Source organism: Podospora bellae-mahoneyi, chromosome 2, assembly GCF_035222275.1.
Source record: "Podospora bellae-mahoneyi strain CBS 112042 chromosome 2, whole genome shotgun sequence".
Classification (NCBI taxonomy): domain Eukaryota; kingdom Fungi; phylum Ascomycota; class Sordariomycetes; order Sordariales; family Podosporaceae; genus Podospora; species Podospora bellae-mahoneyi.
This window is the reverse complement of record NC_085881.1, coordinates 3,257,741-3,271,118: the sequence shown is the minus strand read 5'-3', so window position 1 is coordinate 3,271,118 and position 13,378 is coordinate 3,257,741. Positions and strand designations below refer to the sequence as shown.

The window sequence follows — 13,378 nt, the reverse complement described above, 5'->3', positions numbered from 1 at the left end:
ACAGTATGTGCGGCGTTGATAAGCGCCCCGTATGGAAACTCGTCATGCTTCGTGAATAGGGAGCTGCTCCCATTCCAATCATCTCTCTCGTACTTTGATCCAGAGTAATCCCATTTGATGATATATATCGCCGCAAATTCGGCCGCGCTCTCGCAGTCGGCGGTGAAGTCGATATCGGCGAGCGTCCAGTTGGTAAGAATGGCGGGGTTCAAATAATCAAACATTTTTTTTTTTTCATTATCGTTTTTGGTCAATGAGTGACGATGACATAGGTCTACATATCTTCTATTTTCGTTACGCAGGCAACAAAACCGGAAGCAAACCAGTTGTATGCCAGATCAGCTACCTACATTCCAAGACGGCATGTTTATCCAATGACTGTAGAGGCTGTGCCTCTTTCAATGCTTGGCTATCAAACATGTTTGCATGCTGGCAGGCTTAACAAAAGCCGAGTCCCTTATATCATACAGATTCACCTGCCTGTCACTCAGCGCTGATCACCATGCAACTCCCAGCACACAGCCAATTGATCTTACATTTGTCTTGAAGATGTTGAAACCTTTTCACAGGAGACACCCATCAAGTGGTGTTGCATCTTCTGTAGCCGAGACCTTCCGCGTGTATAATCACCCTGAATTCCGTTCCATTCTGCGAGCCATATCCTCCTGTAGCCCCCGCTTCATCTTGATCCTCTTCAGTAAGTCGAATTTGTACTTCACCAGGGAGACGATACTTTAAGGCTTTGAAGTCCTCTAGTGAGGATACGTTAGTATAGTTTCCATGCACATATCTGTATAGATGGTAGGTACTCACCCTCGAAAATCAGAACGAAATCCAAAATTGTTGGAATCCAAGTTGACAACGCCATAACCTGCCCGAATCCCCATCCGTTCTCCAAAAAAGCCTTTCCAGCCCTGTTAGAAACTCTATTGCGAGAGTCAATATAATTTATGAGATTAAAAAACAGTGACAAAATGAAAAAGATGTACCACCCTCCCAGAACAAGCTTTGAGTCCCAGGTGAGTCCCAAAGCGCTCCAAAGATCCAATCCAAGGGTGTATCTGAGTACAAGCGCGTAGAGCTGCGACACCAGGATATATCTCAGGGGAATAATAATAGCAAACAAAGTCAGTCCCAAACGACACTCGTCCTTCTCAGCCCACTCATTATCCAATCCAAGACAGATCGTTTCAAAGGGCGAGCGCCGTGTGCCCGCTCGATCCCGAGCCATCAAAAGTATAGTGACTGAAAGTTCCGTTGTAGCCAAGACAAACAGCAACCAACCTCGAGCTTTTGCGTGTCGGCAGACAAGGCGGCATAGCGGCCAGGTGATGGTGACAGTTGAAAATTTCAAGCCCATAGACGTCTGTGCAATGCGTCGGTTGTAGGTAGAGGGCTGGTTAAAGTCTGAGATCATGGTCGGGATGACAATGGTGAAGCTGAACAGGAATGCAGGGTCCCAGTACAGCCCAATGCTTGTGAGGAGACCATTTAAGATCTTCTCCCGAAGTGATGACGACCTTCTTGGCTGTCTTGTGTTGTTGTATTGGGAGTATTGAGAGCGGGGGTCAAAAGAAAGCATACCAGAGTCAGAAGAAAGCCTCATCCAGAAAAGTCCAACACAAATGATTTATAGCGAGGAGCACTCGAATGACGTAAGAGGTCAGAACCTACGCCAGTTCCTCTTCAATGTCTCAGCAGTCTCTTAAATTCATGATGGGATGAAGCAAAAGCACCACATGCCCTTATTCCAGCCAGGTCAGGATTTCCCTCCCATGATAGACTGTAACAGAATTCATTCCGGCAACAGTTGGCGATATCTTCCAATGCTTGAAGCGTCTCAAAACTGGTGATGTTCAAGCTATCCGCCCAGTCGGTGACCGTCTCTACAGCCAACTTCAAGAATGGATCGGGCGCCACAGAGCGCACAGCATTATTGAAAGCTCCGTAGGGAAACTCGTCGGGTCGCCGTAAACTGTGAATTGATGCTGGTCCAGTTCAGCATCAATCCATACTTATCCCTCTTCACAATGACATTCCAGTATTCTATGTACTTAGAGGCGAACTTAGACGCAGTTTCACAGTCGGCAGTGAAGTTAATATTGGCAAGCATCCAGTTGGCAAGGACGGTCATGCTCAAGTCGGCAGCCATGACGCGTCTGTTGGCAGTTTTCTCTGCCAAAGATCAAACACCCGATACTGATGGCGGGGCGCCAGGTTTTATATACCTGCTGGCACTTGTCAGCCTCCAGATGAGGACTAGCTGAACAGGAAAGTGGGTGTATGTGGCCAAGGTTGTCCGGTGGTTAGCGAGCCAAGCAATCAATCTGCCTATCAGTCTGTAGGCCTCGCGCAACTCGCTGTAGTTCCATGCAGAAGGCAAGGCTCGCTGGATTCGGATAGCAACAACAGCGCCTGGTGATTGCGTAGGATCTTGCAGTGTGAATCTGACCTGTGAGAAATGAAGTTGCTCCCTGTCGGTCAGGCGGGTCAGGTTGCTCTTAGGGCTTCCGTCCTGAGCCCACAGGCCTCAAGTTGATAGATGTTGGTTTCTTTTGCTTGTTTGTAACTTTCCCTATGCATATACATAGAATATCATCATTTTCTTCTTCGGTATGAAGCTCTGGTCAGAATCCATCTTCTGATTCGAGGCTTGCAACTCCAAGGTCGCATGCCGTCGACAACAGAATGAACGCCCATCATATAGAATTCCACATCCTCACCAGCGGTCTGAATATTCACTCCAAGGGGAAGCCGGTAAGCAATGGCTTTGAGGTTTCCCATGATGATGTGCTCAGTCAGAATAGGTGTATGATGTAGGGGCTTACCTCTAAACACCAAAGCAAAATCAATCACCGTTGGAAGCCAAGTCGATAGCGCCATCACTTGACCGAAACCCCATGAATTCTCCTGTAATGTTTCTCCAGTCATATCTGATACCACGTTTCTCAGAATAATGTAGTTGGCCAAGTTGATCCACATCGTCACAAAAAACCAAAGGTACCAGATAAATCTCAATGCAAATCTTCCCCTTGGATTATCAATCATCTGCAAACCTTAACCAACCTTGTTTATGGTACCAGTTGTAATCAACCCGGACAACCTTCTTCCGAGTACTGATGTCATTAAGGTTCGTGTTTTTCGACTTCGGCAAGTGCTGAACACTGCCCTTCGCAGCAGCCCTCAGTCCAGCGACCAACTCAGCAAACACCACCAGTGGAATTTGTACAGAAAATCCTATGACACCAAGCCACGAGTTGCCATCCTTATAGTAAAACTTCCATGTCATCAGGTAACGGACCGAAGCAATGATGTTCAAAAGGGGTGGTCAAACCGTCAGGGGTGTCATGGTGAAGAATGGCCGGTACGAAAACCACACACAACAACACAAACAGTATCCGTCGAATCTGTACATACCGGAATATGCGGTAGGACAACGGCCAGACAAGGGCAAGAACTGAACATGTCAGGTTGACTGACGTCCTTACAAAGAGCGCGTTGTAGATGGATATCGAGGTACTTGTGGTGACAAGAGCGGAGACGGCGGCAATGGTGATGCTGAAAAGTGCTGTAGAGTCCCAGAACATGGATGTGCTCGTCTGAAGAGCATTTAGTGCCTTTCTATCATTGAAAGAAAACACCCTCGGGGGGCTGCGTTTCATGATCCAAAATTAAGAAAGTTGCATGAATCCCAAGAGTAAGAATATATATTGTGGTGAGTGAGACTTGAACGACGTATGAACTCTTAGATAGGGTGATGAACTTTAATAGTCTCATCGACTCACCCCTATGCCATCCAGATCGGGATTGCCCTGCCACGGTTGGCTCCGACAGAACTGCATTCGGCACCTACGGATGATAGGGCTTACCACGCTATATGTATCCCAGGTCGTGTTTTCGTACATCGTAGACACCCAGTTCAGAACCATCCCTCGGGAAATATTGACAAAACGGCCCGGCGCAATAGTCTACATCATGTTGATGAATGCATCGTATGGAAACTGGTCTGATTCCCTATATACGTCTTTGTGTCCTCCTCCATCAACAGAAGCGCGGCAAACTTGGCTGCGCCTTTACAATCAGCAGTGAAATTGATCTTGGAAAGCGACCAGTTGGCGAGGACATTCGAGTCTAGGTTGTCGGCCATTTTGAGAATGATTCAGTAATGGTTGTCATGTTTTAGGCCTGGGAGTGGGCGTAATGAGTGTTATACTTTCTAGAAAACTCCTTGCCTATACAAGGGGGCGAGGCTCAGCTGAAATATACGTGTATGCGCTGGCTACCCGACGGGACTGAGCCCTTGTCAGCAAAAGTCTGTCTGCCCAGTCAGAGTACAGATCTCTACACCCATTCAGGATTCATTAATGCGAGACAGGCACACAAGAAACTGCTCAGGTGGCAGACTGAAGGTCCGTTGTTGGGTTGGACTTGCATCATCAACCCTACATGAACGATGCCTGAGGGTTATGCATGTTACTTCTTTTTTTTGAAAAAGGGGCAATTTGCTGTATCAATATTTTATCGGCCAGAGGCATTGATGTTGTTGCTGAGAACTCATTTCCTATTTGAAATGCGTGACAAAAATGGAAACTCTGTTGTAGGTATCTAGAAAATGTTAAAAAGCCCAAAATATACCTATGCGGCCACAGGCCCAGTATGTAAAATGGTGTGTGTCTGCAAATGCAAAAAAGATGAACGTAAACATTGTTGCCTTGCCTCCCGGGTATCCGCCTTCAACAGCCAAAATCCCTTCCCATAAGCCCATCATTAAACCCTCCCTACACTTAAACAATCACTCCCGGTGCACCACTCCCCCCACTCCCCTGATACCGAGAATGATGCTGCCCACTCCCAGCCCTACTTACCGACCTCATAGGCCACAACTTCCCTCTCCTAGTCGAAGCACTATCCCTACTCGCAACCTTCTCCAGATGCTGATCAATACTCACCCCCGCCCGAGAGGCCCCATCCCCATTATTCTCCTCCTCCTCATCCTCCCTCGGCGACTGACTAATCGACGCCAGCCTCGTCACGGAATTATCCCTCTTCCGGCTGTGATACACATCCTGAAAATCCATCCCCGCCTCCACAACCGCGGCACGGCTGTTGGCCCTCCTCCTTGCTGCTGCGTTCGGGCTGGGAAGAGGCACGGCCGTGACGGGTTCGCCAGTAGTTCCAGGTGTGTTGTCAGGTCCATGATCCCGCTGGGAGTACCCAGGGGGTGGGATCGAAGCCCAATACATAGGCATGTCCCTCCCACCACCAGGCGCAACAAGACGAGGCGTCTCCAGACCCATGTCGTGCATCTGCCTCATGAGCTCGACGGCAAAACGGTTGTGGCGTGTGAGACGGAGGAGCTCGTTCTGGTAGTTGCTCTTGTGGAAAAAGATGATGTTCATGGTGATCGAGGCAACCTCGTCAATGGTCTGAACTTCAGAGATAATCCTTGGGGCATAATCACGCTTGTTCTGGAGGCAAAATTCCAGCATTCTGGACTTGAGCTCCTCGATTTGGGCTTCTGTCGTGCCGAAGCGGAGCTTGAGATTGATCGGGTCGGCGAGACCTTGACTGCGGCGCTGGTTGAGAATGAAGAGGTTGTTGAGCAGCGAGTTGGGCGCCTGCACGACATGACCTTCCATTTTCTTGAACTCGGTGTAGAGAAGGGAGATCTCGATGACATAGTAGTCATCACCTCGCATCATGGAGCCAGTGTTGCCGTAGATGGTGACGCGGTCACCGACGTCGAAGGGATGTTTGACAAAGACGAAGATGATGGACTAGAATCCGTCAGCATACACGGTATCTTAAACGATTGCGGTTGAACAAACCTGAAGAAATTCCTGAGCGGTGGCCTGAAGAAGCCACGACAAACCCAGTATAACCGTACCCGTCGAGGTGAGCGCTGCAGCAGCCGAGTTGGAGATGATGCTGATAAACACAATGATGACAATAACCGCAACAAGAAACATGAACACTTCGTCCAGCTTCTTGATGACAGAGTCCAGATCCTTCAAAGAGGCGGCAATCGCCTTCTTCTCCAGGTGGATCTCGTTGCAAACCATCTCAAGCTCCTCCATCGAAATGTCACCATTGAGATCTTTGTCAAAGACGTTGAAGCATAACTCAGCCTCCTCAGGAGTTGGGAATGCTGGCAGGAGATCATCTACCGTGATAGTGTTGTGGTCCGGACGAACAAAAGTACGGTAAAAGACGCGGGCGAGTGTGTAACTCGATGCTGTCTCTCGGAGCAGCTCCAACACAACTCTCTTGTGATTGTTCTTGGCAACCTTTCGCCCGGTAAAGTCACCAGCCATGCGACTGGCGGCGTTGCCCACCTTGTTCCAAGCCTGACGGGCATTGGAATGGATGGCCTTCATCGGTGTTCGGCTCCCAGAAGAGTTGTTCCTGTCACTGTTGGGATCCCAGACCGGGTCTTGTTCTTCCAGCCGGGTTTTGGCGTACGAGTAAAGAGTGATAAGGCAGTCGATTTGCATCTGGTTTTCCCGAATGCGGTGCGAGTAGGTACGCAGGTGGAACGAAGCGGCGATCCACTGAATGAGAATCTTCTCGGCCACATTGAGCGTTGCCAGCACAAACAAGGCTATGATGATCTTGTAAAGAACATCGACCCAGGTGACATAAGGTATGCTGCCGTCATTGTCGGGATCATTAATGACTCGGTGATTCAATATAGGCTTGTATGACACCAAGACGGCCAGCATCCACACGAAAAGGGCAGTCGGAAACTCCATTTGGCGTCCGATATCCTGCCACTTCTTGTGGTTGCTTGATCCGACGGTATCTGCAATGAAGGCAACGGTGGCAGGCATGATGGAGGTGAGAATGCGACCAGCCCATAGCGATAACCAGACCACCTCAAGCCAGATTCCAAACCAGAGCAGCTGAACACCTCCCTCACCACCAACTGGTTCGCTATTGCCGTCATAGGCAAACAAGTCCAAGAAGACTGGTATCAGAATGAGGATGCCGGCTGGGATGGCGTAGACAACGTAGCGAAGAACGCGAGGGAATCTCTTCAACGAAACCCAAAGTCGTGTAAGCCAGGTCGACTTTTTCTCCGGAGTCCTGGCGGTGATGGGAGCAGGCGTGGCTGAGTTGAAGGCATCTTCGACCTGGTCGGGACGCTCATGGTGACTTCGGTTTCTCGAACGGGCGTCGTTTTGTTGCTGATGAGAGACAATACGTTCGACACGGAGAAGCTCGAGGTCGTCGTTAAGTCTGTTGGCGACTTCTCTAGACTCGGCGGGGCTGAGGGGTGCCGTTTCGGGAGCTAAATGGTCGGGATCAAGAGTGCCCTTGGGCTTTTCACTGTTTGAGCTCCTTTCTGAGTAAGACGGCATCTGAACACGAAGGGTCGGTCGTCCCTCTGAGCCCAGTTCGGGCATGCCCTCCTCCGAGGAGCGCATGATGGTGCATTGAGCGTGGATGAATGAAAGTATAAGGTCGGTTTTGGTGCCCTAATGTCTAGTCCATGGAGATCGAGTCAAAGAGAAAAGCTGGAAAACTGGGGATGTGGACAGACAGCTTGTATACTTCAAGGGTTTTCCACTCGGGGCTTCAAACAGTCCGACAGATCAACACAAGCGACCCACAGCAGTTGTGGGACGACGCCAACCAGGTCTTGTCATGGAATGGGAGGTAGTAGTGCTGGCTCCGTCGGTTGCGTATTGCCGCATGGCTGAACGCTTTCTTGGGTTCTACCGACGCCAACAGAGCCATTAGCCCAAGCCTTGATTGTCATCAACTGGGTTTCAACCCCACCAGCCGTGGTCCAGCACTTCCAGATGGCTTTCAGATACATTCATCTCATCTTGTCGATATCTGTCAATATCATGAAGCGATCTGTGGCCACCCAGGGGGAAACTCAGGGACCGTTGATCGGGGTGTCGTGGTTCCCTGTGGTTGGGGTGGACCCTCCATCGTGTCTTGGCCGTCTGCAAAGATGCCGGTTTCACAAGAAAAGTTCATCTCTCCCGATGCATGGAAGAGGAGAAGATGGAGTTTTGAACGCGTTGAATTGCAGTATTGGGATGAGGTGGACCAGCGATCGTCCTGCCTGCCCCATCTTATCTCTTGGCGGTGACGTCAATGTGGTGGACCCTTCAGGCACCCCTGGCAGAGAGCCAGGGCCAAGTGTCCCCTGCCCTTTTAACATTCTGTGCCTGCCACTGCCTGCCACTGCCTGCCACTGCCTGCCAAAAGCTCATCTGAATTTATTGCATGATCATCTACCGAGTTATCCAGCTATCGATTATTCGACCTATCGTGGTATCAGTCTCAACACATGATCTTTCTATATTCTTGGGCCTATTCACTCACATATTTCCCTCAAACAGCATCTTTCCTTCCTCCATGCTCCTACTCATGCGTGAGCGATGCTTGGCATCACATTGGAACCTCAGCAAGTGCGGGGAAGCCGAAATGCCGCACTCTTCTCAATACCAATGCTTGATGAAGTACAGAGTAATAAGGGCAGGCCTCTTCAAAGCTCGATTCGGCTCAAGTTGAAAATATCGGCGTGAGTTGGCGCCAACAGAGAGCCAGCCTCAGCTCGATGCACTAGCACTGAGGCTGAATGCTTGGGTGGACAGCCAACCTGGGACTTTTGTTGGGCATGTTTGATCAATTTATGTCGGACTGCCTAAGCCTCAATCCCTTTCATTGGGCATCGTCCAGCCACCCCATGCTGTTAAGAGGAAAGCGTGCTGATATTCTGCTTGCTGGTACCAGGCCTGGAAGCGCGCACGGCGTCGAGTTCTCCCGCTAGGAATTTATTACTTACCGCTTACTGTCCCCTCTTACGCTTTTCTTTTCATCTACCTGACAAGTTGTCAGGCTCCCGTCTTTTTTTCTGCCCTCTCAGTCTTGAGACACCAAGATACACCATGGGTTTCTTCAGGTAGAGACAGCTCCCAAACGCCTTTTTGACAACCCTTCTCCTGCGGGGTTAACTCGGTACTGGCATCGGATCGAGCTATAGACAAGGCTCTGGCTGGGCGCACACCGATCATAAACACGCTATTCGAAGATCGAGTTGTATTCTCAACCAACGCGAAGACCATCATGTCTGCGCTTCCCGAGAATTGGGAGTGGGATTACGATGGAGAGAGTCAAAGATGGTTCTACCGCTACAAACCCACGGGGATTACCCAGTTTCATTTTCCCCAGCCTGGCGACGAGTTTCCCCAAAGCATAGACGATAGCGCCCCCATCGACCTGGAGCCCGAGGAAAGACTTGTGAGCCAGTTACAAGTCAAAAGGAGGAGTACCGTCGGCGAGAGGACCTCTACTGCGAAAGCAAAAAGCACCCTGGCAAAGGCTACGATTGCCGAGGACGAAGATGGTTCCAGCGCTCCTTGGTTCCAGCCTGATATCTTCATGTACATGGGACCGGGAGCTTACGATGACATAAGTCCACTGCAGGAAGATGAGGATGATCTACCGCCAAAGAAAGACTCTGAAACTGGCCAGACAAATCCTCCAAAGCCGACTTCAGCGCCAGTTCCAACTCGGTCGCCAGCTCCGCCACCGACCTCAGAGGTATCACCACAGCAATCGAATATATCACCGGTTGTAAGCGCCGAGACTACTCCACTCGTTGTCCAAAGCCTCCCTGTCATCGAAAGCCCACCTGTTATTGAGAGCCCGCCTGTAACTCAGAGTCGGCCTTTGATCGAAAGTCACAATGTAATAGAGAGCCCGCCAGTCATAGCCCAACCTGCGCATGAAAGTCGACCTCCTGTTCAAAGCCCACCTGCTCGTACAACCCAAGAGATCGACAGTGTGCAAATTTCGGAAGTCCATGGAGAAAGTGCCCCTGTAGTTGACGCAATCCCGTTACTCGACAGTCGCCAGGTTGCATACACACCGGTTGGGTTCGTGGCCGAGCTTCCCAGCGAATTGACTGGGCAATGTCACGAGGATATAAACCCCACGCCGGTCGAATTGCCAGGCAACGACATCATGATGGATACTGGCCCGCCACTGATATATGCCAACGCCTTTCCTCTGGCCCCTTCGGAGTTGCATTCGGAAGCGATACCCTCAAGTCGAATGCATCGATTAGGTAGCACAGAGCAAAAAACACTGTCGTCCGGATCTCCGAGCCTCAACAACCAGCAAGCATCTTCAGATCCTCACCGGCCTCCTCTCCGCCAGAACTCGATGCCTCAGCCGGCTCCGACCGCCACACAGCAGAATTCAGCAAGAGATCCGTATCAGGGACAATACCGGCCGTGGAATCCAACCATCAACACCGTTGCCGAGGAAGCTCCCAGACAGGCTCCGGTCGGAGAAAATAAGAGACACTCGCTCGCAGGACCACCGCCATCCAATTGGAGACGGCCAGAGATTCCCGCCGCCCTGTCAGCGCCAATGGTTTCACCGAAGCAGCCAGTGGATGACGAAAGCACACCACCCGCCCCTGGATATGGATTGAGGCAAGAGAATACTTCCTCGCCTCCACACCCGGGCAACGCTTCAGGGCTCACTCATGTTCCGTCGGTTCTTCAGCCTGCCCGAGGACGCCCTGTGCTCACGAAATCCCGCCCCCAAAGCAAGAGTCCGCCGAGTCAAGGTCCACCGAGCCACAGCACAGACACCAATCAGAGGTACACGGCCTACAAACCTACCTCGTGGGATTTGCAGCGAGACATTGAGGAAACCGTTGAGATGTTGTCTAAAACAGGCTACGGCCAAGCAGCTGCCGATCCGGGAGGTCCAGATCGGCCTGCGTTTCCGAGAACAAGCACTGCCCCAGGCGACTCCATGACCGGCTCATACTACGCTATGCGCCCGCAGATCCCTCCGTCAGCTCCTAGTGCGCCAAGCGCCCTGCAGAATGTTAAGTCCCAACCAGCTTTGTCTTATCATTACAACATCAGCGAGGCAAGTACGACGAGATCTCCGGATTTTACTGCTCCCCTCCCGCCCTCAAGTCCCGATGTCCCGCAGCCCTTGAAGCTCACCCGTAAATCTCCTCCTCCTCCTCCTGATATCCAGAACCGTTTGCCAACCGTATCATCTACTCTTAGGCCCCCAGCACCACCTACCGAAGTTTACATAGTGTCCCGGGAGACCACACCAGTGCCATCAGACCACCAGATGGCATCCGTCCCTGCAATGAGCACGCCAGAAATACAGGCAACTAGGGTCCCGGATCCTGTCAGTCCACCGCAAACGCCGCCTTTGCCGTCGAAGCATGCAGCAACTACTCCCTCCGAGCCACCGTTTCCCAGTTTTTCTGCTCGAACTTATACGTGGGGCAAAGGACAACAAGCAGCCGAACCTGGGGATTTACTCGGTGTCACGGCACAGCCCTTGGCGAAGGTTCACTCGGGCCCCGTACCTGGTCAGATCTCATCGCCGGACACAACGAACGTTTACACTCTTGACAACACGCCGGTAATGCCAGCGCCACAGGGTTCTATCAGGGATGTTGGCACACCTCTACAGCATATCCTTCCGCGCGAATCATCGCGGAATCAGGACCATGGACAGTTTTCAAGTGCGGCCAAAAAACGTCAATCTTTGCCCCCGACGACTAGGCCAACACCGTGGCAGGCTCAATACTTTCAGTCTGGTGCTGGAGAAAACTCGAATCTTCAACCTGGCCCTAACGATGGAGGGTATATGAATCCTCAGTCAACAAGAAGACAAGCACCTAATCACAGCGGTGCTCGAGATTCATCTTCCCAAATTCCGAATCAGCACGGTCCGCCTCGACCACCAAAGATGCCTCACACACCAAAATCACACAGCCCGAATCATCGTACCCCTCTGCCATCTTTACCGCCGAAAGCACCAACATCAGGGACACCTCCCGTGTCTAAAGTGACTCCATATGTTCTCCCAGCTGGTCATCATCCGCTCAGCTCCCACCCAGTGGATATTTCACAAATCCCGCCTTCAGTATCACCAGCGCCGCCAAAATCAAATTGTCAAGTTCCGCCAGCTGGTGCTTCCCCGCCCTCGTCGACAAGTAATAACCGATATAGCATGTTTATCAGCCCTGATACAGATCTTTCCTCTCAACCACCGCCTACTACAAACAAACGCTGGTCCATTGTCGGATCACCACCGCAAATCACAAACCTACACACACACCCCAACACAGACGACCGTGTGCCCCCCGGCTTAGTACCCCAAAGAACAGCCTCTTTACGACGGACAACACCAACTCCAAACCGGTCTTCCCCAGCACCACCATCATCACAACCGCAAAAATACACCGCATTCACCCCACCCACATCTCCCCCATCAACAAACATGAACCCACCAGGAGCTCAAGCCCAGGCAGCACCACCGCCCCAACCACAGCAATTTATCCAACCGCAACGCATGTTCTCCCCCCCACCGCAGCAAGAACCACAAAAGAGCTCTTTCTTCAACATTGGGAAACTTTTTAGGAGTGATAGTCTGCGCAAAGGAGGTGGGAGGTCGAGCGGTCTGGGGATGAAACTACAAAAGAATGCAAAACACGCCGGTGGTGATGGTGGTGGTGGTGGTGGTGGTGGTGGTGGCCAAATACAGCAGGGCGGGCGAACACTGCAGATGACGGCGCAGGTGCCACACCATCAGCAACCGGTTCAGCACTTGCATCAGAATTCTCAGGCGCCGTTGTACCAGCCGGGGAATTATCCGCCTTTTCCTTCGCAGGGTTTCAACGGGGGGGGTAATAGCGGGGGGCCTTTTTTTGGTAGTGGTGGTGGTGGGTTTAGCGGGGGTGGAGGCCGGCCGTTTAGTATGGTTGTGGCGCCGAGTGGTACCGGTGTGGGAACAGTGATTAGGCCGCCGGGACAGATGCCGCGTAATAGTCGTGATGGGGCTGGGTGGGGGTATCAGTATCGTTAACGAGGAGGTTGGGGGGTTGAGGGAGTGGTTGGGATTTGGGAGCCAGGTGTTATGGGAATGATGTATGGGTTATGAATGGTTATGGATAGCTCATGAGAATGACTATGTACGGGTGAGATACCTCATGATAGACAAGAATGACGATTTTGTATGGAGTGGTTAGGGAGATTTTGGCATGCGCTCAAGGTGATGTTGCATGTGAACACTTCAGACTTCACTGGAACTTAATCCAGTTTATAGAGATATACGCTGTGTGATGGGTAAGCAGAACTGCGGAGTCCAGTCAAAGCCACTCTGCAGCCATACGCTATTCAACACTTGAGCGGGGATTTGTTTAGAGGTGTAGAGTTTTAAGGTGTCTGTAGCTTCAGCTAGGTACTTGTAGCTGTGCTTTTTCTTTTGCTCCTTATTGCGTATATACTCGCACCAATCTTTGAAGGAGGAAAAAAAGTAAATAGTGTGTCTTTTATTTGTTTGACCGATAGCGTGCCCGGGGTTTCCTGTG

At 51.1% G+C, this 13,378-nt stretch overlaps 3 protein-coding genes across 3 annotated transcripts; 1 reads left to right on the top strand and 2 right to left on the bottom strand.

The window, feature by feature from the left end:
• Positions 1–4,481: 4,481 nt before the first annotated feature.
• On the bottom strand, positions 4,482–7,427 carry QC761_208870 (uncharacterized protein; the record flags this gene model as incomplete). The annotated part of the gene is made up of 2 exons (XM_062876625.1): positions 4,482–5,777; positions 5,829–7,427. The coding sequence occupies 2 exons, from the start codon at positions 7,425–7,427 to the stop codon at positions 4,785–4,787; spliced, it is 2,592 nt and encodes an 863-aa protein (XP_062735230.1). The 3' UTR covers positions 4,482–4,784.
• A 151-nt stretch (positions 7,428–7,578) lies between these two features.
• QC761_0040900 (uncharacterized protein) lies at positions 7,579–8,653 on the bottom strand (the record flags this gene model as incomplete). The annotated part of the gene is made up of 3 exons (XM_062872355.1): positions 8,341–8,653; positions 7,783–8,281; positions 7,579–7,718 (listed from the first exon to the last, which is right to left on the bottom strand). Exons 2-3 carry the CDS (start codon positions 7,820–7,822, stop codon positions 7,579–7,581), a joined length of 180 nt encoding a protein of 59 aa, XP_062735229.1. The 5' UTR covers positions 7,823–8,281; positions 8,341–8,653.
• Positions 8,654–9,084: 431 nt separating this feature from the next.
• QC761_208880 (uncharacterized protein) lies at positions 9,085–12,873 on the top strand (the record flags this gene model as incomplete). The annotated part of the gene is given in 2 exon segments (XM_062876626.1): positions 9,085–12,508; positions 12,527–12,873. 2 exon segments carry the CDS (start codon positions 9,085–9,087, stop codon positions 12,871–12,873), a joined length of 3,771 nt encoding a protein of 1,256 aa, XP_062735228.1.
• Between the last annotated feature and the right edge of the window lie 505 nt (positions 12,874–13,378).